This window comes from Punica granatum, chromosome 7, assembly GCF_007655135.1.
Source record: "Punica granatum isolate Tunisia-2019 chromosome 7, ASM765513v2, whole genome shotgun sequence".
Lineage (NCBI taxonomy): Eukaryota > Viridiplantae > Streptophyta > Magnoliopsida > Myrtales > Lythraceae > Punica > Punica granatum.
In genome coordinates, this window is record NC_045133.1 from 930,122 (window position 1) to 955,066 (window position 24,945).

Here is a 24,945-nt window from a genome sequence, read left to right on the forward strand (position 1 = left end):
GTAATGATTGTGTTGTTGAATTATGAGAAAAAAAGTGTGAAAAAGTGATGAATAGTTGAAATAAAGTAATGACTATGTTGTTGGATTGTGAAAAAAGTAATGAAAAGTTGAAAGAACTTAGTATTAAAAATTAAATTGAATGGTTAAAAAAAATTTTAAAAGGAAAAGCAATAATTGTGTTGTTGAATTGAAAATAAGTTGAATTGATTTTAAAAAAATTTCTAAACACACCCTAAGGCTTTGTTTGGTTTTGGAGTTCAACTCCATTTACTTTACTCCACTTAAGTCCACTAATCTTCAATTTAATAATTTATTATTTTTATCTTTTTCTTCAATTTTTATTTTATTTTAACTACCATTCGATTTAATTTTTAATATTAAATTCTCAAAACTATTTATTACTTTTTTCACAATTCAACAACACAATTATCATTTTCTTTCAACTATTCATTACTTTTTTTTTCATAATTTAACAACACAAACATTACATTTTTATTTTTTCCCTCCACCTTATTATTACAACCCAATTAAATATATATATACATAGTTGGAATGAAACTCAACTCCATTTCCAAAGAATCCCTAAACCAACAAAATGGATTTCTAATTTGAAGCAAACACGAGGTGTTTACACAATTTATATGAATGACGGCACTCATAGCGTGTATATCACGTGGCTCACTATAATTTCGTACTGTTGTCATCTTCCTATTCGTGACTTGCTGTAGTCCTGTACACCCGACTACACCTTAAAGAAACTCTCACTTCATTTTCCCGCCGAGATATTTCGAAGACAGAGAAAAAGGAGGGAAAGTCTCTCTCTCTCTCTCTCTCTTTCACGCCCCCGCAATCGGTCCTTACTGTCCATTTCTCTCTCGATTCCCTCCCCGTTTCTCCGATCGCTTCCTCCGGCGGAGCTCAGACGATGAGTGCTCCCATGGAGATTTCGGTGCAAGGCACCGCAGACGCTGAGATCCCCGAGCAGAACGGCGTCGCAGCTCCACCAGCGCTGTCTCTCGCCCCACCAGAGCTGTCTCCGGATCCGATCCTCTCCGAGGAGAAAGTTCTCGTTTCAGGTGAAGCTCAGAAGTCGATTTCCTCCATCGTCGCTCTCCTATATGGCTGCTAGTTTCGAGATAGGGCGTGCGGTACTGATTTATGCTTATTTCGATGATGGAATACGTTTATTGCTTTTTCGCAGTCGAGGTCTGCCTCAAGCCCTCGAGCACAGTTCGTGCAGACGATGTTCGATCGGCTGTTGAGAGGTAGTGCCTTGAAACCCCTTCGATCTACATTTTAGTTGATACTCAGCTCCTTGTTGATGAATTTGTTCCTGAACGTCGCTGCTTGAAATGTGGAAGATAGTTTTTATTTATCTTTTGTGTTTGTCAGTTTATTTAGGGTTTGTGGAGATGAGATCCTACTACTCCTTTTCAGTAATTTCGTGCATACGCTTTGTGCTCCCATCTGTAACTTTGTGGTATAGATAGCTTCAAGTGAGTGCTCAGCTTAGAGATTCTGAATAATGTTCCCAATTTGCAACTGCAGGATGCTTGAAAAGAGGAGTTTAAGCTATGTTGATGGCCCCGTCGAGGTGCCTATTGATAATCCGTTCTTGATGGATAATGTCCAGAGAATTTCAATTTGTGACACTGGTATGTCCAGGGAAGGGAAAATTAAGCCTCTAGTGATATGTGCTGTTTCTCATGTCAAAGCAATGCAAGTGGCAGTAATAGTGATTTATACCATCATGCACTGGAATTTTTAGAATATTGATGGCTCATAAGAGTTTGGAAGGATTTTCTAGATATTAAATAAATGTTTCCAATCGAAAGGAAACATTATATAGAATTATTACAATTCTGGATATAAATTGTTTTTGCAGATGAATGGGCCAAAAACCATGGCGTGCTGTTGTTCTGGCAAGTCAAACCTGTCGTGCATGTCTTTCAGGTAATCTTCACTATCGACTGCCATTATCAGCATACTAGATCAGCCTCTTCTTGGAGTTACAGGCACAAAATGTTATTTAGAAAAAAAAAATAATATTTTTTTACAAGTGATAATTAGAAGATTGCTAATTCATTAGATATTTCTCTTCGTTAACCCTAAGCACTCTCCATAGGTGTTTATGTTCTGTATTAATGCTCTGACATACTGAATTTAGCAGGATGACTTATCGCATTTCATGTTATCACTAGAAAAGGGACGATCATTTTTACCAAAAAGTCCTAAGCACTCTAGGTGGTAGATTCAACTGTTTTACTTATTGCTTCAGCATTTCTTTGCCAGCTTAGTGAGGAAGGGCCATGTGAAGAACCAGATGCTGATGGGCAGCTATCTAGTTTCAATGAGTGGATTCTCCCAGCAAAGGAGTTTGATGGCATGTGGGAAAGGTTAGCTTGCAAAAATTATTTTTGTAGTTAAGATAAATTGATGTGATGACGTTTTCTTTTTTTCTTTTTTACAGCCTAATTTATGAACCTGGTCTGAAACAACGGTTGTTACGATATGCACAAAGTGCATTGCTCTTTACTGAGAAGGGTGTAAATCCTTTTCTTGTGTCATGGAACCGGTGAGTTGATTTGCTTCAAGTTTCCCGTTTCCATGTGCTACATATATTTGGCGCTAGTAATGAGTTAGGAAACACTTCAAAATTAGCATTTATATAGCTGTTGGACAACATTGTGGGAAAACGGCCTAGCGTCTATAGTGCATCGGGAATTAATGCAAATGTAAAAGGGTTGTTGCATATGGTTTTTCTTTCGTAGATAATACAGTTCTCCATTAACTGTAATATACACGTTTCAAACAGTGGAGGGTTGACCTACACTTCAGTTCTCTATTATCCTTCTGGTTCTTACATGGGCCTGACAAATATTTCAACGATGTTCTGCAGCATAATTCTTTTACACGGACCTCCAGGGACTGGAAAGACATCACTATGTAAAGCTCTGGCCCAGAAATTGTCCATACGGTTTAATTCCAGGTCTGTAGATGTGTGAGGCAGTACATCAAATTACAAACCTATTCGGTTGTGTGGAATTGCTCCTTTGGTTTTTCACATATTTTATTGCTACTTCTTTCCTCAGATATCCACAGTGCCAACTGGTTGAAGTTAATGCTCATTCCTTGTTCAGTAAATGGTTTTCTGAAAGTGGGAAGCTGGTGAGCACTCACTTTGTCGTGGTTACCCATATATATTACTGGATTTCACCGCTGTTTATGGAGCATTTTGAAGGGTCAAACATTCTGTTTTGCCACAGGAAATTGTGGATTAATCAAGCTAATGATGAACAAACTGTATATGATGAATCAGATTTAAGTTGATCATATAACAACTTGATCTTGAATCAGAATTTGTTGATGTAGTTGCACTGTCTTTTTATTCGAAGAGCTTCTACAGCTGGTAACTTACGTTTCCCTGGATTTTAGGTTGCAAAGCTTTTCCAAAAGATTCAAGAAATGGTGGAGGAAGAAAACAATCTGGTATTTGTTTTGATTGGTGAGATTATCAATACAGAGTTTACCAAGTTAATGTTCTTTCCATTTCCTTCATCCTGATACACACCCTACTGGTGATAATGCAGATGAAGTTGAGAGTCTTGCTGCTGCAAGAAAGGCTGCTTTGTCTGGTTCTGAACCTTCAGATTCGATTCGGGTACCACGCTCTACTGACCCTTCATCATTACCTCTTTCTTTCGTGGGTACTGTCGTGGCAGATTGTTCCACTGTTTTCCTCCTAGATGGACATTGCTCTGAGGAAAATTTTAGGATCTGGAGCTAATTTCTTCTGTTTCTAACATGATTGTCCCATAAATCTCATATTGCAGGTTGTGAATGCACTGCTTACTCAGATGGACAAATTAAAATCATCACCGAATGTGCTTATTTTGACTACATCAAACATTACCACTGCTATAGGTAAGCCACCAACAGGCATCAGGTCCTCTGATATTGAGTATTAGAAGCTATACGTTTGATGCTGTATGCAGAAGTTGCACACCTCATTCAGTAAATTTAACAATGTTTCCTTGCTTAGCCTGAGTTTGTTGCTCTCTTGTTGGTATGCAGATATTGCATTTGTGGATAGAGCTGATATTAAAGCATATGTTGGTCCTCCAACTCTTCGAGCACGTTATGAAATTCTGAGTTCCTGCTTGCAAGAACTTGTCAGGACAGGAATACTGTCAAAATTCCAGGTGCAGTTTCTCACCGAGAGTTACTACTGTGACACTGGCCCTGGCTAGCATCTCAGGGTCCACTTTTCTTTTTCCTCCTTGCAGGATTCAGATGAGCTTTTGCCCCCAAATTATGCTAGCGTCACGGGAAATATGAACTTGCTTCCTCGGGAGGCTGAGGCAGCTGAACTATGTAAGAAATTGCTTGAAACTGCCGAGGTGTGTGAGGTATGTACATATCACATTCAGCTGTAGTGAGCTCATCTTGTTTTCTTTTGCACGCTAACTCGATATGTTTTTTTGCTAATCACTTTCTTAAACATATTTACAGGGATTGAGTGGAAGGTCATTAAGAAAGCTTCCGTTTTTAGCACACTCATCTCTGGCTGACCCTACCCGATGCGATCCTTGCAAGTTCTTGGATACAATGATACAGACAGCAGTGAGAGAGCGATCTGAACTACCCGACTGAATGACAGCTGAACATGCTAGCAACCGGTTTTTAGTCTTATAATTTTGCTGCTGTTTAGCTGCTGTGTATCTTTCTCGTTGGAGAATTGTATCAGATCAGTCTAACAAAGAGAACAGCATATGCTTAATCTGTGTTCTGCGGGGCTCTTTGCATGACACCGGCCTAGTGGCTAGGGCCACTAGTGTATATTTAGTCTTAGCATTACTTGTGGCCCCGAGAGTCGGGCCATTTAAAACTGTCGTGAATGCATTTACTGAAAACTCGTTATTCAAGGAAAGCTGGTTCTCCTATAAATGCATTTTGAAAAACTCGATTTCCAGGGAAACCTTTTGGAACACCTGAATCGCTTATGGAAAACTGTTTTCCACGGAGAATGCAATTAGGAAAACAGCTTGACAAGGATAAAGGGTGATTGTGAAAAGTTTTGTAGTGATAATGTTATTCATAAAAAATGCATTTTGGAAACCATTTTCTAATGCATGGAAAACTGTTTTTCATGGAAAATGCAGTCTGGAAAACATTTTTCAGGGAAAACAGTTTTCCTAGGAAAAACAAGACAGGGAAACGGTTTTCCAGTGAATAGCTTTCGTATGTCATTTTTCATGGAAAAACGATTGAGAAAACAGTTTTCCGGGGAAAACGTGACAGGGAAACTGTTTTTCCAGTGAAAAGACGCCGGAAACCTTTTTCTTGGAGAAATGCGTTATCAAAAACCATTTTCTGCTAAAAAGCATTTCGCTAAACCGTCTTAAAAGCAAAAGAAATTCGAAAACCGTTCTCATTTGGAAAACGCTGCGGGGAAAACAGTTTTCCATTGAAAAGGATTGGAAACTGTTTTTCACGGAAAACGCGTTTCCGGAACTGTTTTCCACTGGAAAAACGCGTTTCGTAAAACTGTTTTCCAATGGCAAACGCGTTTCGCAAAATTGTTTTCCACTGGAAAACGAGTTTCGGAAGTCCATGCTTTTCGAAAAACTTTTCCAATGGAAAATGCGTCTCGAAAAATTGTTTTCCACTTGAATACTCGCTTTGGAAAACTGTTTTCCACTGGAATTCGTGTTTCAGAAACCCATTTTCTAATGAAAGCGTTTCAGAAAACGATTTTCTGGCAAAACCGTTTCAGGGGAAAACACCGGAGGGAAATTAGTTTCCCAAAGAAAGAGAAACACATCCAGGAAACCGTTTTCCAGTGCACGCTGGATAACAGTTATTCAGAGATTGCATGTTACGGAAAACATTTTCCAATAAAACTTTCATTGGAAAACGTGTTCCAGGGTCTCCTTTTCCATGGTAAACGCACATCTTGGGAAACTTGTTTTTCTTAGTAATCGTGTTCTTTCTTGCAGTTTATCTTGGTCCTAACCTTCTAGTTCATTTTAGAGGGCATGGCATTTTTTTGATATGCTTGGCCTGCTAGCTGCCGCAACAGTGAAAGTGGCATAGATTACAGCCCAAATACAAACGTTGCTCTTGAAAAGCAGGGAGACGACTATTGTCCTCTGTACGTATTGATTCATATAAAATTCTTGTGATTTCTTGGAAAGCTAACACCACACTATACATCAGTACACGCATACATTCTCATGGTACATACATACATTTATGTCGGTACACACATACATTCCCAGGGTATAAACATGCATCGATATATAATATAATCGAGGAAAATAAAAGAATAACTAAGATAAAGATCTTCAAAGCTGAAATTTGACCTAACATGCTCAGCACAACATAGCAGAGAAATGTAGGAAACATCCACACATACACACATACTACACACGTATATATCATATATAGCAAAAAGATTCTGACCAAAGAGAGGCAAGACAATCACATGACAGAGACCTTTCTGGGGAGCCCCAGCTTTCGAGCTTCATGCTCCACATTATATGATATAAAATATTGAACCCTTGCAATATCTTACTCTCTTGATTTAGATTTCCTGTGTCGGACGTGCCACACTCCCAACAAAGGGGAGGCTCCTCTGGTGCCCACAGAGCACCGTATTTCAGTCACCCCTGGGGGTGGGGGTGGTGTGGGGTGCATTTGCAGGGGGCAATCAAATGGCTGGGGTGCATATGGGATGCACAAGAGGCACGATGCTTTGAGAGCACCAGAAGCTCGCCACGATCTTATAGCAAAACTACCTATAGATGAGTCTCTGTGAATATCTATAAACAATAGGGTCATGTGATGCAAGGGCCCATGTAAGCGGATGCACTACTTAAAGCCTCTTAGAGAGTGGACCACACTCCATCGAAAAGCTCCCCAAAAAATTACTTTATCATTGGAATAATTCCTGACCCGTAAGCCCCATCTTAAAGGACCTCTTATTTTATTATCCTAATGAATAATATTGGGGGATAGAAAAAGCCTTCAGTGGTTCTGTTTCCTAAATATGCACATATATAGGGTCTATCACCATGCACCAATCTACTCCCCACCTAGTATCCAGAAGCCGAAACCCCATCCGCACTCCACCTGATAAATCTCAGTGTTATTGTCAGAGCTAACTAAATATGGAGTTGGAAGCTTCTCTGTCACCAAGTTTACTATGGCCTTTATTTCACTCCCAGAAGATCAACAACATTTCAGCTCCCATGCCGTCGAAGTGCCAAGCATTTGTATCACCAGAGATAAAGAAATAACAGTGGATACAGTGATGGAGAGGGGGAACCAAGAACTACCTGGTCCGAAGATTGTCACAAATCTCTGTGCTAACATCTTTATTTCTTTGGTTCTACATAGGCTTGCTGAGGATTACTTGTAAGCTGTACGGTGAAGGAAGCCTAGCAACCATCCCAGCAGCTGATATGGAATGTGTAACAAGACAAATTATATTATGATATGTATCAGCATGGGCTATAAAATAATGTGGGAGTGCAAGTAGGCTGTTTCATGCGTAAGTTGAAGGTATTTATTACTGTAAAAGTATTACCATAGCTCATTAGTCAATCTAGGCAATATGGATATAAAAGGAAGAAATTCTGGAAAGAATCTCCAGGTAAATTCCTTCTACTCTGAAACCTCTTTCAAAACCAATTGTCAAAGATAAGACCCATCCAGGTCATACCAGCATTTTTCTTTTTTAAAAGGGCAGCTCCGATTTTGGTAAAACCAGCTACCTGATAATTCTATTGACTGTTGCTTTAGAAGGCTAGAACACATGAAATCCCATAAAAGACTTTTTTTTTTCCTCCCTCATGGCTATATTCTCCTACGTCACTCATCTGCCTTCTTTCATGAATAGGAAGTTTATGTTCCTCTAGGTCTCCTAGCTGACTCGCTATATGCCCCGTTCCCTTTTAAATCATCATACCATTCCCTTTGGCTATACAGTTTTTCAAATCTATTCATGCCACCATATATTGAAGTAGTCAATCTTTGTAACTCAATTTAATTTTTAACATTGGTCGAGCATATTCCTGAACACTAGCATCTACCTAAAACACAGAATTTGTCCTCAAATTCCCTTTTTTTTTTTGGCAACTTTAATTGTTCCTCAAACATGCTGCCCCCGTTTAACCATTAACTTTACACCTAAACTCAGATTGGATAACGCCGACAAGTCTGGAATTTTCAGTGGTTTGTACATTATTATAATGAGTTCTCAAAAGATGCTTTCTAGCTTTTCTTCTTTCTTGTAATATTAACTAGTATGAATATGACTTTAATCAAAATTTTCCTGCTACATAATATTTAGATCCCCGTACCCAGTCAAAATTCAAGACAAAGAATTTGTTAGTTCGTACCCAGTCAACACTATTCTTTTTCAAAAGCTACCAAAGGGGCGGATACAACATTCAAGACAGAAAAGGTATATCTTTCCAAAAGGACCACCAACTTTTATGTTACCTCTGCAGGGATCTAAAATTCGATCACCATTTCAACCAATAAAAGAAAAAAGGCAAAAAAATAAAAAATAAAAAATATTATATCTCCCCGAAAGGAAACCACCTCAAATAGTTAGTATTACCAACGAACAATCAAAAAGAAAAGTCAATCCTCATATAGCTAGTATTTTTTCTTTGTTTAAGTGAACAAGTAAAAAGTGAAAAGACCAAACACATTAGTTTTATACGCTTTCACTTCTCAGCAAGTAGAATACTACTTCCATATTAAAATTATATAGCCCTTCAGCAAAACTTACATGGACTGAGCAGTTCTTGAGTCCAGATGCACCTTGCATAGCCTGTATACTACATCTCTCTCAGATGCAGCTTGCAGGTACTTTTGAGTACATATTCCTGTCCATGAGCTAAAATTAGGCAAGGAGACGAGATATCAATCAACAGTAACAGTATAATACTGCAAACTGTCAAAGCCTTCTAAGCACATACAGAACTTAACCAGAAAAATTGCCTATCAGGTAAACATTCAAGTATCTGTTCAGCAAATCTAACCTTCAAAGCAATAACACAACAGGCTTCGTGCTAATAATTGACTCCTCGGTGTATAAATCTTTAGCGGGGGAAACATAAGTCCAATATATTTATAGGTCAGCCCAAAAGAACAATCTACAAGGTCCTTCACTGAACATAAAAATATTTTAGTTCGACAAAGAGTTATAGAGGTTATGCAGACTACAATAATTATTATAGCAAGAACAGATCTGGGAACATTGCCCATGTAGATGGCATTTAGCTTTTGCGTTATAGTACTAACTCGGGCTGCTTTCCTTTTCCTTATGAAACATTTTTCAAACTCAGCTTCACTTTCTGGCCACCAGATAATAGAAAGAGGGGAAGCAGGGAATATGGCAAATAAAAGGATAGAGGCAGCTGAATGACTAAAGAAAAAGATAAAACACTTGAGGTAAAATATTAGAAATATAGTCCAACTACACTACTGATCATCACCAACCAGATGGAAAGGGAAAAATTGCGCGCTATTTGACATTAAATCTCAGCAGGATTGCCAAAGCTTGGGAAACTGACAGCATGAAGTTGAGGATACAATGGTCAAAACCACTGAATAACTGCAGCAGAGGCCAAATCCCTTCATCATATCACTCAATTATGGATTGAATAACACCAGCTCCCACAGTCTTCCCTCCTTCCCGGATAGCAAACCTCATTCCCTGCTCACAAGCCACGGGCATAATGAGCTCAACCACCATCTTAACACGATCACCGGGCATAACCATCTTGGACTCCTCATCCTTATCATTCATGATTGAAGCCACTCTCCCAGTGACATCAGTAGTTCTCATGTAAAACTGGGGACGATACCCAGCAAAGAACGGGGAATGCCTACCTCCCTCTTCCTTCTTCAGTACATACACAATAGCAACGAATTTAGTGTGTGGAGTAATTGTTCCAGGCTTTGCCAAAACCATCCCTCTTTGAATATCGGCCTTTTGAATACCTCTAAGCAAAAGCCCCACATTATCCCCGGCCATCGCATCATCAAGAATTTTTTGGAACATTTCCACTCCGGTGACAGTTGTGCTTCTAGTTTCTTTCAAACCCACAATGTCCACGGTATCTCCAACTTTAATTGTACCCCTCTCCACACGGCCCGTGGCCACAGTACCACGACCAGTAATAGAGAACACATCTTCAATGGCGAGCAAGAACGGAAGGTCAGTTTGTCTTTGTGGAATGGGAATGTAACTGTCAACAGCATCCATGAGTTCGTAAATCTTGTCTACCCACTGGTTCTCCCCGCGTTTGATGTTGGGATTACCCATCAAAGCCTCCAAAGCTAAAAGAGCAGAACCCGAAATAATGGGAACATCATCACCAGGAAATTCATACGAGGAAAGCAACTCCCTGACCTCCAATTCTACAAGCTGCAGAAGCTCCTCGTCATCAACTTGGTCCTGTTTGTTGAGGAAAACGACCATGTTGGGAACACCGACTTGCTTAGCCAACAGTATGTGCTCCTTCGTCTGGGGCATAGGGCCGTCTGCACCCGAAACAACAAGAATGGCACCATCCATTTGGGCAGCTCCAGTGATCATGTTCTTCACATAGTCAGCGTGACCCGGGCAGTCCACGTGGGCATAGTGACGATTCTCAGTCTCATACTCAACAGTGGCAGTATTGATTGTAATACCTGTTAAAACAGAAAATGTAATTTCAATTATCTTTTCAGTCCATAATTCGTGTAAAATAAATGTGAAAAGCTTACAATCTTTTTAATCTTACTCAAAATAGTTCATCATGATGCTGTAATATTTCTGTCATATGAACATGAATCACACTAAACAAGGAGGAGTGGATCAAAGGCTTTGCGATAGCTGACAATTTCTAGACTCCCTCACGCGTCTATGACTCAGGCTTGTTCATTAGAGCACTTATAGACCGGAGCGAGTTGAATGGACACCGTAACTCCTATAATATCTCAAAAAGCATCTAGAAAGTTAATTTTGCTTAGAACAGTTCTGCAGCTCTCTCATAGAATCTCTCAATAGAACAGCTACTGAAACCCTAACAGCTGGATAACAATTATAGCAAAATCAAGCTCAGAAGCACATGGATTTACTTGGAATGAAGTGAATGTGCCGATAAAATGAAACGAGAACAAGCTACGGAACTAATTATAGTGGAAATTGACCGAGCAGCAATGCATGAGAAAGTACCTCTAGCGCGCTCTTCAGGAGCAGCGTCGATTTCATCGTACTTCTTAGGGGCGCTGTTTCCCATGGAGGCCAGGGCCATGGTGAGCGCCGCCGTGAGGGTGGTCTTCCCATGGTCGACGTGTCCAATGGTGCCGATGTTGACGTGCGGCTTCTTCCTCTCGAACTTCCCGCGCGCAGCACGAACGGTTAGGGCACGGCCTCGGGAGGTGCTGACCGTGACATTGCTCCTGGTGGTGGTGACGGTGAAGGGGTTAAGGAAGGAGGAGGAGAGGTGCGTGTGGGCGGGGTTCAGCTTGGCGCGGAAAACAGCGGATGTGGCGGCGGTGGAGGGCTTAGACAGTGCGGCGGCGGCCGAGGAGGAGGGCGGGTACACCAATTTGGACGGAGCTGAGGCCGTAATCGCCATGGAAGATACTAACTTGAGAGTAGAGAGAGAGTGTGCGTGTAGAGACAGAGGGTTTCGCAAATGGGAAACGGAGGGAGGGGAGGAGAGTGTTATCTAATGCCAGAGAAAGGATGGCCGTTCCTTTCGATTCGGGGTCCTATCCGCTTCTTCTGCCTCGCGCGGTTCTCTGCTAACGAGGCTTAATCGTCTGGCTCAGGTGCACCCGAAAGTCTACTGCACCCCTCGCCAGATACTGACACGTGTATCGACTTCTAAGCTTTTGATGTGATCATATCTCGTTCTTGTTCTTAAGTACTCCGCTTACACTTCGAGTAATGAGATCAAATTTTCTAAACAGAAAAAAAAGAGTAATTAGATCAATTTTTGGGAACTCAAACCGATGATACAAACTCCTCTAGCCTAGGGAAAAAAAAAAGAGTACATATATATATATATATATATATATATATAATAGAGAAAGGCCTCAAGGGTTGGATCCAAAGTATATTCAAAGTACATAAGAATCGCGTGTTGGTTAATATTCATTCTTGGTGAATAATAAGAAACCACATATGTACATGTATACAAGCCGCCTCCCCCCCCCAACAAAAAAAAATAAAAAATCCCATCATCTATATATATATATATATGAGATCAAGAATAAACAAACATGGGGATCTTACATCCAAACTTTAGTACTAACATGCATCCCATCTTCAAGCAATAAACTCCGATCCTTGGCTCCCGTAGAATAGAACTCGTAAGACAACTTATCTCTTCCCCGGCACCGACAAACGGCTTTCCGAATAATGAGTATTCCACCACTGCCGTAAAGAAGGTCACCTCAAGGAGATAGAAGCTGCAAGGCTCTCACAAACGATCAGTGGGTCGTGCTTTCTACGCTACGTGATCAGGAGCCTTCTGCTTGCATAAACTTAGGACCACTTCACGGGCATCCTGAGAAAGCCCATCCAAGAGTTCTGATACGGCCTTACGGTGCTTCCTCCCCAGCTCCTCCAGTTCCCTCTCCTGTTCCAGTAATAGATGCTTGAATTTCTCGACTATTCTGTTTATATCTTCGGATCCCACATTACCCGAACCTCCAAGATTCTCTCCTTGTACAACAAGTTCACCAGTCCTAGCACACAAGTCGTCTTCACTTTTCCAGCTTCCTCCTTCAGATCCTTTTTCCCCAGACCTACTTGCCTCCTTCTCCGCACTATCATTTTCGCCAGTTGAATTTTCTCCATTACCCCAGTGCGTGACAGGAGATTGTGGGCTCTCTTCTGGCAGGCCACCTTCAACAGCAGCTGAATCATCAGATAAGTTGGAGGGTCCATGGAGTGGTGGAGCATTGACATCCATCGGTTTCTTTGAGTTGAACCAGTACTTTCGACCTGAAGATGTTCTTTCTGGCATATAACTACCAGAAGCGGCTGGGTCAGTGGTTACCAGAGACCCGTTGTCATTGATCTCAGAGGAAAAGCTCTCGGAATTTACAACAGCTTCATCAGAATTAGAGCCAGAAGCCTCTGATGGAGCCCAATCTGGACAATGAGATCGAATCTCGGAGTCGATCATAGCAGCAATAGCTGAAACATCCTGATCTGTCAAGTCTAGCTCTTGTACCATTTCAGTAGCAACGGCCATTGAGGTATCCACTTCAATATCAAACGGGAAATGAATGTTCCGAAAATTCCCTGAATCAAAATTTGCAAAGACTAGAGTTTAAGAACTTTAAATCCTGATACAGCGCAAATAACCAAGCAACAAGAAAAGCAGGTGGCAACCTTCGGAATCTGCTATTCTTAATTTGAGAAATATTGTATTGACATCCCTCCTTTGACCCTGCACTGTAAAATCAATAGTTGTCTCGCATGCAGTATCTGTATTGGTCATGAAAGGAAGAGTTAGGACAGTCAAGGAAGAGCAAGAGCTGAGAAGCTCTTTAGAAGTATCCATACTCACCGGCATTCTGAGTCTTGGGTCGCAAGGATTTGCCCAAGCTCTCGCTTTCTTCATCTGGTTGTAGGAAGGGATCCTTTAGAAGCTCTTTCGCAGACAACCGATCAGAGACATTCGCAATACATTTTTCAATGAATGCCCTCACTCTGAGATCTGTCACTTTTTCCAAAGATGCAGGCTTTACTCCCTACCCAAGCATCAAAATGAGAAAATAAGAGAAAAAAAAATGATTGGTTAAAAGGCATGTCTACGAAAAAACCAGAAAGTTATACAAAATGACATCCAGCCAGTAATTTGGCAGAATTAGCAACTAACCAAAAAATAAATGTGTATTCTCATCTGGTCACGTGAAACTTGACACCAGTCAGACTCCGTTATATTAGCAAATAAAGAAAGACAATTTTTCATATAACCCAGAAATCAAAGAATGCCAGGCTAGGCATCATGGACACAGTTTGAAAATAAAGTGGTACATAGCTAGAGAGCTATGTGAATTATCGAAGTCAGGAGAAGGCCTCCGGACCTATTCTACTAAGCCAAATGATGCTCTGCATTGGATATGCTTCAGCTTCTACAATCTGAGTTGTGATCAATGGCATCCTTTGGATAGCCTCAACCTCTATGACTAACAATTACTAATCATATGCAAATCATCATATAAGAAACATGAAAAGATAGACTAAGAAATTAAGATAGATTGTCTTACTGATGTCACTTTTTTGTATATTTGAGCAGCATTCGCACATTCAACATATGGGTACTCAAAAGTAACCAACTCCAACAAGCACATTCCAAATGCATAGATGTCCACAAGCTCGTTGTATTCCTCCTCATATAGCTCTGGTGCCATGAACTCAGGAGTGCCTGAAAGAGAACGATTAAAAACTCAACTTTTCTTGGCCAACAAATTTCCTTGAAATTGTAGAAAAGGCAAAACAGTCCTCACCGATGACACTGTGGGCTGACTGAGCATGGCAAAGAATGGCAGCCAATCCCAGATCGCCGATCTTCACCTCACCTTGGTTTCCGTTAACAAAGATGTTATCACACTTCAAATCCCGATGAATAATTGGGGGATCATGGCTATGGAGATAGAGTAAACCCTCCAATATCTGTCGAGACCACTTCTTCAATGCTCTCAAGTCAACATGCTTATGCTTCTTCCGGTACCTATACAACAGCGGATGTGGCATTACCTAAAACAGTACACATATGCAACTGATCTATGGGAGATGAAAGAATTGAAACTTACTGCCGCAGTGTTCCCGAGGTGAAGATCTCAGTGATGAAGTTAATGTTCATGTGTTTGGTGTCAATCCATGAATTGTAGAACTTGATGATGTTTTTGTGCTTCAAAGTCTTAAGCAAGTGGACCTCCGAGTAGAGACGCTCCAAATCCTCCGAGTTCTTCAAGAAGTCTGCCACCTTAACCTGATTCCACGCTACTTCAATTCCTTCCAATTCATCAAATGCCCGATATCTATATTTCCACAACTTGTCAAGGACCAACCAGCAATCAATAAAAACGGATATTCCCGTTATGCCTAATATCGAAAAGCAGGGAACGCACCATAGGTATTATGTTACTTAAATCACGAGTCAAGCTACAAATATCAAACCGCATAGAGATACTTCCACATAGAATGCAAGCCAAAAGAAACCATTTTTGTCCCAACAGAGATTCCGAACACGTAACTACTGAACAGGGATACACTTTCTTGAAAGCTCCCTTTCCCAGAACCTCCTTGTACTGCAGACAGCAATGAAACAGCAGATCAATCAATCAGCAACGGACTCCCAGTGCGACCAACCCAACTGCAACGGAAATTCAGCAAAACAAGCTGAGCATTGACGTGAAATTGAGTACTAACCCGACCGTATCGACCAGTGGGGTCAATTTCAACGAACTCAGCATCAGAGTCTTCCGGGTCTTGGTCACCCGCTATCTCCTGAGGCATTCTCGCGTCAAGGAACCAGCAAATTCAGGAAACCCACAGCTCAGGAACCCTCACGGAAGTCGACACTACAGAACCCAGAATCCGGATTCAATCTCAACTCCTGGCGGCGCGGAAAGAAGGGAGGGAACAGTGTCTTGGGTCAACTGCGGCTGTCAAAGAATCGGAAATTCGCCCCAGAAGTTGCATTGAAACGACGGGAATTGGGCAGCAGAGGGAAGCGATTTGACTCGCGCTCTTCTCAGCTGTTTATCGATCGATTGAACGGAGGAGTGAATTGATGATTTAGTCGGTTAAATGTTTTGAACGGGACATGAGACAAGAGAGAGAGAGAGAGAGAGAGAGAGAGAGAGAGAGAACCTCTGACTGTTCTTCGTACTCCTTACATAAATGGAATGGGGGCTCGGTGTTCTTTCTATACCCTTAGTGGACGAAAATGTAAAACAAAATCTATTGCTTGCCGTACGTGGATGGCTAAAGTACATGGTGACAGCTGACAAAAACACGAGTTTAATGCCTAGTTTGGTTTATGAGTATTATTTTAGAATTACAATTCTAACTTAATTATACTCATTATAAAACAAAATAACTCATACAAAGTTAAAAAGTGAGTTCCATTTATAGCACTTTTTTTCCACAGCAAAACTATATAACTCATGCAAAGTCAAATGGTGGATCCCATTTAATCCACTCTTTTTCAAAATCAAAATCTAATTTTAAAATCCTACTATGAAACCAAACGCAACATAAAACTCACTCGAAGTAATTCATCACTATAAATTTCAATATGAAAACAGTAAGAGCGCCGACAGCTTTGCCCAACTCGACCGATTTCTTGCTGCGATGGGATGCGTCAGTGTTAAGTTAGTAGGACATGACTATAATCATGGCTAAAGTATGTAGTGGCAGTTGGCAAAATACGAATTTGAAACTCACTAGAAGGAATTCATGATTATGAATTTCAATATGAAAAAGCCAAGAGCACCTGCAGCTTTGCCCAGCTCGGCTGATTTCTCGCTTCAGTGGAGTGTATCGATGTGAAGTTAGTAGGACACGACACGACTATATGAAATTGAACCGATATAAACATTTCATCGTACCATATTTATTGGATGCAAAGGATTGTGATGCAACCACTATATAAATAAAATAATGCATTATGCCATATTTAGTATGAAGGATGTGATGCAACCGCTACATAAAATACGATCATTTCGTGTCATAATCCGATTTCATTCCATTGCTACACGACTCTTTTTCGTATCAAAAGCAAAGATAGAAGTTGTAACCAAGGAGGAAACTAACAATAGTCTTTAACTCGTAAAAGAAAAGGGGGAATGATTCCATTTTGGCCAGGGAACTCCAGCACCCGTGTGCTAACCACCATTCTCATTGTTGACATCACAAGAATAGCTCCATTCTTCTCAGTTTAAAATCAAACAATTATCGACAGCCTGGCTCTTTAGCCATATCTTCCTAGTAGCAATCTTTCCTTCGCCAAGGCCTTACGGAATCGAATACAATCTACCGAAATTTTAAGCAATAGAGAATTCAACTTCACTTTGATTGTTATAGAAGATAGTCCACCGAGTATCTCCCTTTACTTCCCTTCTCCCAAAATCAATATAGGACCTGTAAACAACAATTTTGGCACATGAATCTTCATTCAATTGGGCTTAGGGTTTATCCAGCTCCAGCTCATCAGCCAGATGAAGTAGATCCGAATTATTAGTAAAGAAATACGGTTGACCTCAAAGCTGCCCCAAACTACATATACTCGATTACATAGAAACCATGTAACATCGTCGAACCAACAAGGATTCTTACCCTTCCGAGTCGCCTTTCACGACGCTCTTCTTACCCCTTATGCGGCCCTTCATTGTGTGGTCAAGCATAGGCCACAACTCCTGTGGAAGCTACAGCAGAAACTACTCCATGATGGAGGGAAACTTAATTCAGTGTCATCCACCTAAATCGGGCCAACAAAACACCGACTTCAATGGGAAATCGGCAGACATGACATAATTGCATATGTTCCACGATCCATTCAAATTAATACAACTGTTATTAGTGTGGCCCAGAAGATGCAGACCTTATAAAATAATGCAAGCTCCATGTAAGGAAACACCACTCTACATGTGCCATTAAATGACTTCAAATCCAAAGCTTCTGTGGGGATTATAATATCCACCTTGCAGAAAAAGGAAAAAGGAAAAAGGAAAAGGGCAGCTATGCAAAACTAAGCCACTATTATAAAGGAAAAAGAGAAGATTCAGCTACTAAGCGAAATTCAACAAGGAACCAACCCTTTTTCTCCATTACCCACAATTTCCGGAGGATTCGTTTCATGAATATGGATATTATTCGAGCAGATAACGATGAGCGCAATATTTGACGAAGGGGCTATGCACTGGTGTCAATTTTCCAAAGGCGCTTACATTCTTGTCTCCTATGAGCTTCAGAGCTTATCATTTCTTCTTGAGTGGATTCATCCTCTCTCTAAGATAGTAGAGCTTGGCCCTCCTCACTTTCTTCTTGTCCAGCACCTTTATCTCCTTTATGTTGGGGGAGTACCTACAATTGTCAACAACTTTAAGCTGGCCACAAAAAAAGCAGCAGTTCATTGTTATAGGTAGGAACAGAAGTGCATCCACCGAGGCAAACAAAATTAGCATGAGCACATAAACAACTATATTCCAGTTACAAATGACAAGCATACACTAGATTTGTAACGAAGACTTGGATAATGTTCAATCAAATGCTCGAAATGCTCGTCTATTTTGCCAAGATTCAAAGGCAACAGACAGTAAGTTTTGATTGATCGAACTTAAAAGCGGAATACTATGTCCCTGCTCTAATAATATATTGCAAATTTTACTTGCAGAAAACAGAAATATACTAAGATGCTTGAGATCACTTACAGTGGGAACAGAGATTCAACTCCGACACCTGCAACTAGCCTCCTTAATCTGAATGTAGTGTTTAGACCAGCATTACGTCGTGCAATAACAATTCCTTTCAAAATGGAGACGCGTCTCTTGTTCTCAGGTACTTCCTGCACATCAAAGAAAACAAGAAGGTGAAATACCTGACAAGAGATCTACAGATAATACCGAAAACTCGCAGCAACATTCGCCAAGTGGAACTTATCGTACCACTTTCAGTTGTATTATGTAACCAGGTTTTATATTGGGTATCTCTCTTTGTCCGTTTACTTCTTCCGTGGCCTCTTTATCTATAATCTGCATACAAAAGCAAGTAAGAAGATATTATCATTAATCACTAGTCAACTTAAATTTCTTCTGCACAGCAATAACAATTAACAGATGCACACCTGCATTATATGCTTGGCTGTTTTGTCAAGTCTCTTAAATTTGATTCGAGCTGGTGGCTCAGCAGGTGCCCCAGAAGAATGTGAAGGCGCTTCAACACGATGTCCCTCTGTTGTCATGCCCCTACTTGGAAAAGGGGGTACCACTGCTCCCATTTTAAGCAAACCCGGACAGCATGGTTGATTCAGCAATGACAATGAAGGAAAGCCTTCATTAGATGCCATCCGCATAACACTTAGCGAGCTGACATGTGTCTGAAAAAAGAGACATGCAAGGTCATGCACAAAGTTCCATGGCTACTGCATACAATGTTCTTCAACCAAATAACTCAGAGAGGAAGAAGGAAGACATTATGAAACTAAGCTATCTGGAGTTGAACATAAATATTGAACCGAGAAGAAGACACATTCCCCGGAAAAATATATATCCTTAGTATATAGATTGCCAATCAGCTTTGATACTAAATTCCTATTTGCCGGGGCAAAGAGCAGCTTCTTTTATCATCGGAAATTCATTCTTTTTCGGTCTTAGAAGCAATGTCGATAACTTTCTCTTATCATCGGAACAGAATTCTCAAAGAGCTCAGCAATCAGCTCACTGGAAGAAAGAAACCTTCATTGAGCCACTAACCAAAGAGTTCTAATTGTACGACTCCACAAATCAATGTCATCGAGACGAGAAGCTTGCCAATTCAAAACTAACACTGACACAAATAGAACCTAAAATGAGCTCGGGTTCATGCGAAATGGCAACTGAGATCAGAAAACGAACTTTAACATGGACCGTGACAATCGAACCTTCGCAGCTGAAGAGCCATTAATCGCGGTGAAGAAGTCCCGGGTGCTCAGGGAATTAGCCGCCGTTGGACATCTGGAGCTGCCAATGCTCTTCAGGAATCGTACGCTCCGACGAAGAGATTGCATTCTTTGAGGCGATCAAGTCTGCATGAGATTCGAACAGCAGCTTACCAATTCAGCTCGAACTTCCAAAGCACAAACGCTCAATCTCTGTCAGTAAACTTACATTTGCTTCTTCGCCGGCGGCAATGGATTCAAAAACCCTAGCAGCTGCTCCGACCAGAAGAGCCAACCCGACTCGGAGGGTTTTGGGAGCTGAGAGACGGCCACTCCCTCTCTCTCCTCCCGCCAATGAGGGCCCCACAAAGGCCTCGGTGCTAGTGGGCCGAGCCACACAATTATGGGCCTGACAATCAATATGTAGCCCATGCCCCATGGTTCGTGGTCCCTTCTTCAAAGTTTCTTCTCGTATTGGGCTTTGGGGGCTCTTCCTTCTCATGAGGAAATGGGCCAACGTAGGGCCTCGATATGGAGAAATCATTCCATGAACCCAGTAGGTTTCGAACTCATGTATTGCGGATTAAGTGCCATACGGGGTGTAGTCGCCAGTTGAACCATACCTCGTAATTATTTCCTCGGAGTTGGATATACTTTAACCGGGAAACTTTCCACCCCTATATTGGACTTTTTTGTACACATCTTGATGGTTTTGGATCTTGAGATATGTAGGGTATGGAACTGGTTCAACCACTTGAATTGAGAGTAATATTTCAATTCACGTTCCAGAATTCACGTCGAGAACCTTTTTTGGGCTGAGAATTCATATCAAGAACTTGAAAACATATGGATGATACATATCTCAAATATCAAAATAGAACGTCCAAAATTATTTTGATCAAATCTGTTTTTCTTGTGGATAAGTGTAACAAGTAAATCCATTTGATTTTTTATTTGGATTTCATAGTCGACAACACATCGAATTCAACCCTTAGCTGGTTTGAAAAGTCTAATATGTGTGTCATCCTCTCATTTAATAATTTCTTTATTAAGGAATAATGCTTCTATATATATAAGTTGATTCAACGTCAAGACTAGCAGCTAGCCAGCTTGACTCTTCAGATAGTGTATCTGCAACACGGGATTTTTTTTAATTAATCATTTTTCTAGTATATTCTAAGTCAACCAATATAATTCTTTTATTTTATTTTGATTCCTCACTAAGTGAAGGGGCAATATGTTATCGTGATCAGTAAACAACCAAATGGGATTTTTCTTTTTTAATTTTTTACAGCCGAAGAAATAATGGTAAGTAATCATTTACAATGTGAAAAACAATTTCCAATAATGGAATTTGATTTTGAGGCTACCTGGCAAGAAGACAACTAGGGAACGAACACAATCCAACTGTTTAGAGAATAATTAAATTAACTAATAGCTATAACTGGGAGGGAATAATTTTATTTTTTAATTAGTAAAAGGGATTGATAATTGCTATGTACGATTCCTAAAATACTCCCATATATTAATTAGTAGTGGATTGGCTTTTTCCTTGATTGTATAGCTGACTTCACTTACCATTTCTCAATCTTTTCCGTTGTTTGTTTGCTCTTTCCTAGACATTAGGGGACCAACCAAAAAAAAAGGAATAATCAAATCATGAGAAAGAATGAACCCTGTGAGATTCCATGACATTAAATAATGATAATTCAAAGCAACTGGCAAACTGTTTTCCATAAGAAGAGACCTAATTTACATGTAAATTGTAACACAAGAGTTCGAATTTTACCGGGAAAGCGTCAAAAGCGTCATGTGGCGTTTGGAAAATGATTAGTCTCGACCAATAAGTTAAGCATATATTGTCCTCTAACAGAAGAAAATAACAACCACCCTAATTAACATTTTGATTTTGTGTACATATGCAACCCAAATAGACAAGAGTATACAAACAAAGCCAAACAATAATATATAACCCCAATAAAAGAGGGTACAATGCATTGATGCATGCCATCTTCGCTGATAACCAAGAGATCCGAGATTTAACACACGTTGTATGACTATCCAAATGTGCTTTTTTATTAGTTACTATGATTTTTATTTTATTGCATTAGGTCGATGGATCTCTTTTATAATAGAAAAAATAAATAAATAAATAAATATATATATATAGAACCCAAACCGTATCCTTTCCAATTCCAATCCATGTAATCAGTTCATTAATTAACTGATAATTGGGAGATTAAAATAAAATATGGTCATTAGAAACAAGAGAAGCGCGTCACGCACAACTCTTCACTGCGCCTTAGGGTCACTTGGCAGCATTTCTTTGCGATTATTCAAAAGGTGCCTACTGCCCTTCCAATCGTTGACTTGTTCTCTTCTCCATAAAAAGCCAGTATCGATTAATTTAATTAATTTTTTTTTCTTCTTCTTTTTGCCTGAGAAAATTAAGTTCCTAAGACTATATAAGACTTCGGACCCCAGACAGCATCTCCCATCAATCAAAGCTCTTGTTCTCTTCATCATCTTCTCCGAATCGTCAGAATCATCTTGGGATATTAATCACAGACACATCATCAAGTTCTTCGAATCAGATCCAAGGTCCGAGACAGAAATGGCGGCACCAGCAATCATCTTGGCTACCCTTCTTGTTGCTTGCTTAACTCAAGCCTGCCATGGCAATGTCCTCTTCTCTTCTCTCAAGAGAACCCTCGTTGTCACTGCCACTCCTAAAGCCGGTGAAGGTAAAGCTTCCAGGTTCAGTTCTTGCTAGCGGGACGACTTCCCGTGCCCCCTTTGTTTTTCATTCCGCCATCTATATATGTATGAGCCTGTGCTCTCTCTCTGGGAGAGCTAGCTAATTTTGAACTCTCTTTTATGAAGCTTGGACGGTTAATTTGATGTATATATGTTGATTGATTTACTAATTACTTCTATGTGTTTCTAATTAAAGTGTTGAAGGGGGGCGAGGATAAGGTCACGGTGACGTGGTCCTTGAACGGGACATACAAGGGGCAGGACTCGGAGTACAAGACCGTGAAAGTGAAGCTGTGCTACTCCCCGATAAGCCAGAAGGACCGTGGGTGGAGAAAGACCGAGGACGAGCTCCACAAGGACAAGACCTGCCAATTCACGATCGTGTCCAGGCCCTACTCGGCCTCAGCCCCGAAGGGGAACTTCACTTGGACCATCGAGAAGGACATCCCCCAGGCCACCTACTTCATCCGGGCCTACGCCTTGAATGCCAAGGACGACCAGGTGGCCTACGGCCAGACCACCAACACAGGGAAGACGACCAATCTCTTCACGGTCAATGCCGTCACGGGCCGCCACGTGTCCCTCGACATTGCCTCCGTCTGCTTCAGCGCCTTCTCCGTCGTGTCCCTCGCCTTCTTCTTTGCCATCGAGAAGAGAAAGGCTAAGAAGAGCTCTCCTCCTCCTCCACAGATGTGAAGAAGGGAAGAAAACCTCAAACAAAAGTTCCCTCCTCTCAATCATGATATGATTTCATGATATATCATGAGTTCCTACTAAAGCTTTGCAAGGTTTAGTGATATAATCTGTTGTGTCTTATATTACATGTGACGTTGTTCGACGGCTATCTGAATAATGTTCCTAATCTGCCTTAATGTAATGCAATAGAGTTTACATGTCCTCTTGTCTGGTCCACCCAAGCAATACCATAGACTAGAACTTCGTATCAAATTGACAAAAGGTTCCAATTTATGTGTAAGAAATTCTACAGAGATCGTGATATATAAGATAATGACAGATTCAATCTTTCAGTGTAGAATCATCCTCACGCATACAGGGGGGGGGCCCGAATAGCCTAATAAGTCGGTCCTAGCAAGGGAATGGACCGCGCAAGTAAAAGGGCAAGGGGAGGATTTGTTTGGGGCTATTCATCTTGTTGTCTTGTTTATTTAATTATGAGAGTGACGATGAGAAGGAAATAATCATGTTTCTTTGTAAAGTAATTTCATAGTCGAGAGAATTTATGTAATCAAAGATAATTCATTATAACCAATGTTGATTGGTTTAAGCGGTTCGACACTTGTTCCATTTAAATAAGGTCTCGAGTTTGATTCCTTGTGAATGTAGAAAATTCACGCTGTAAGAGTTTTACCTCCTTAATGGACTGATCTGATTCGACTGGATTAGTCGGGTCCAATTGAGCTCTCGAATTCCAGGGTTCACAAAAAAAAAGAAGATAATACATTATATGTAACCGAAAAAAAAAGACAATATATTATATGTTAACACTATGGTGATACTGACAAATAAAAATATCTTCAAAAAAAGTCGTCTGTAGCTTACTTGAGAATTGGTTAATGATCATTATCGCATTAGCTGTTAGAATATTTGCAATTTTCCCTTTTGCATATCTGCTATAAAATTTCTGCCTCCTCCCATTAATGAGGGGACAAGCGATGCGTGATCGGATTGGAAGGTCATTACATTAATGCAATAGTCGATCCCAAATAGGCCAAGATCGGTCATGAATTGGAGTCGTTCGAGTAAAAAAAAGAGCATGTATATGTTGTAGACATCCATGTGATGTCCGTATGATGGAAGCTGTGGATATATAATATGTAGCCGACTTCCCAAGAGATTAGAAAAATAATATATAACAATTTATTAATGGAGATGAGTTTGATGATTGAAGGCCAAATTCATTTGAAGCAAATATTTTAGAGAACAATCATCTTGTTCAGAAAAGAGCGAGTACGGGCCCCTTTCCCTTTTGCCTGTTGAGAGAACTAAAAAGGCAAAGCCAACATCACTGAAAAGTCAATCATCATAATCACTTTGAGTAAGTCAAACTGGCAAAATTGATGGAGTAGGCTTCAGCTGCCCACCTGCCCTCGCATAATGATGATTACGGACAAGAAATAAATAGGTGACTTTTTTTTTTAAGCAAATAAGTGGACCATTTATTAATCTACAATAAAAATAGATATAGGTAAGATACCTGATCAGATATTACAAGAATGAAAATAAACAGTTGATGCATCGGGCAAATTACAAAGGCCAATAAGAGAAACATTATAAAGTACGGATACAATTCAATTTTAAAACATCATAAAACTGTTTTTCTAATATAATGGCTTGGTAGTTAGATTTCATTCCATTTGTAGTGTGATGGGGCTGATGGTGAGCAGTTCAATTTACGACTCCTTTTAGTTTTCCTTTTCCTTTTTATTTATTTCTATTTTTTACTTTTATTTTTTATTTCATTTTCAACAATTAATACAAATTTATCTGGCAAAAACTA

General features: G+C 40.3%; 5 protein-coding genes across 6 annotated transcripts; 2 read left to right on the forward strand and 3 right to left on the reverse strand.

Moving 5' to 3' along the window:
* Positions 1 to 779: 779 nt before the first annotated feature.
* Positions 780 to 4,961, forward strand: LOC116213076 (pachytene checkpoint protein 2 homolog). The gene is made up of 14 exons (XM_031547886.1): positions 780 to 1,076; positions 1,202 to 1,265; positions 1,549 to 1,655; positions 1,886 to 1,953; positions 2,293 to 2,396; positions 2,471 to 2,575; positions 2,900 to 2,989; positions 3,093 to 3,168; positions 3,436 to 3,505; positions 3,591 to 3,661; positions 3,834 to 3,924; positions 4,075 to 4,202; positions 4,287 to 4,409; positions 4,513 to 4,961. The coding sequence occupies exons 1-14, from the start codon at positions 926 to 928 to the stop codon at positions 4,651 to 4,653; spliced, it is 1,389 nt and encodes a 462-aa protein (XP_031403746.1). The 5' UTR covers positions 780 to 925; the 3' UTR covers positions 4,654 to 4,961.
* A 4,462-nt stretch (positions 4,962 to 9,423) lies between these two features.
* Positions 9,424 to 11,767, reverse strand: LOC116215720 (elongation factor Tu, chloroplastic-like). Its single transcript, XM_031551554.1, has 2 exons — positions 11,240 to 11,767; positions 9,424 to 10,713 (listed from the first exon to the last, which is right to left on the reverse strand). The coding sequence occupies exons 1-2, from the start codon at positions 11,643 to 11,645 to the stop codon at positions 9,662 to 9,664; spliced, it is 1,458 nt and encodes a 485-aa protein (XP_031407414.1). The 5' UTR covers positions 11,646 to 11,767; the 3' UTR covers positions 9,424 to 9,661.
* Positions 11,768 to 12,115: 348 nt separating this feature from the next.
* LOC116215719 (probable serine/threonine-protein kinase WNK3) lies at positions 12,116 to 15,897 on the reverse strand. 2 transcript variants are annotated; one of them, XM_031551553.1, is made up of 8 exons: positions 15,461 to 15,897; positions 15,302 to 15,339; positions 14,842 to 15,069; positions 14,536 to 14,759; positions 14,296 to 14,453; positions 13,593 to 13,776; positions 13,415 to 13,477; positions 12,116 to 13,324 (listed from the first exon to the last, which is right to left on the reverse strand). In XM_031551553.1, exons 1-8 carry the CDS (start codon positions 15,545 to 15,547, stop codon positions 12,522 to 12,524), a joined length of 1,785 nt encoding a protein of 594 aa, XP_031407413.1. In that variant the 5' UTR covers positions 15,548 to 15,897; the 3' UTR covers positions 12,116 to 12,521. The 2 variants fall into 2 exon arrangements, with proteins under 2 accessions (XP_031407413.1, XP_031407412.1); XM_031551552.1 differs by having other exon boundaries at positions 13,415 to 13,510; positions 15,461 to 15,895.
* A 1,649-nt stretch (positions 15,898 to 17,546) lies between these two features.
* LOC116215735 (50S ribosomal protein L19-2, chloroplastic-like) lies at positions 17,547 to 20,038 on the reverse strand. The gene is made up of 6 exons (XM_031551571.1): positions 19,900 to 20,038; positions 19,674 to 19,817; positions 18,879 to 19,130; positions 18,700 to 18,786; positions 18,466 to 18,599; positions 17,547 to 18,118 (listed from the first exon to the last, which is right to left on the reverse strand). The coding sequence occupies exons 2-6, from the start codon at positions 19,797 to 19,799 to the stop codon at positions 18,013 to 18,015; spliced, it is 705 nt and encodes a 234-aa protein (XP_031407431.1). The 5' UTR covers positions 19,800 to 19,817; positions 19,900 to 20,038; the 3' UTR covers positions 17,547 to 18,012.
* Positions 20,039 to 22,151: 2,113 nt separating this feature from the next.
* On the forward strand, positions 22,152 to 23,455 carry LOC116212775 (high-affinity nitrate transporter 3.1-like). Its single transcript, XM_031547462.1, has 2 exons — positions 22,152 to 22,414; positions 22,624 to 23,455. The coding sequence occupies exons 1-2, from the start codon at positions 22,285 to 22,287 to the stop codon at positions 23,121 to 23,123; spliced, it is 630 nt and encodes a 209-aa protein (XP_031403322.1). The 5' UTR covers positions 22,152 to 22,284; the 3' UTR covers positions 23,124 to 23,455.
* Positions 23,456 to 24,945: the final 1,490 nt, after the last annotated feature.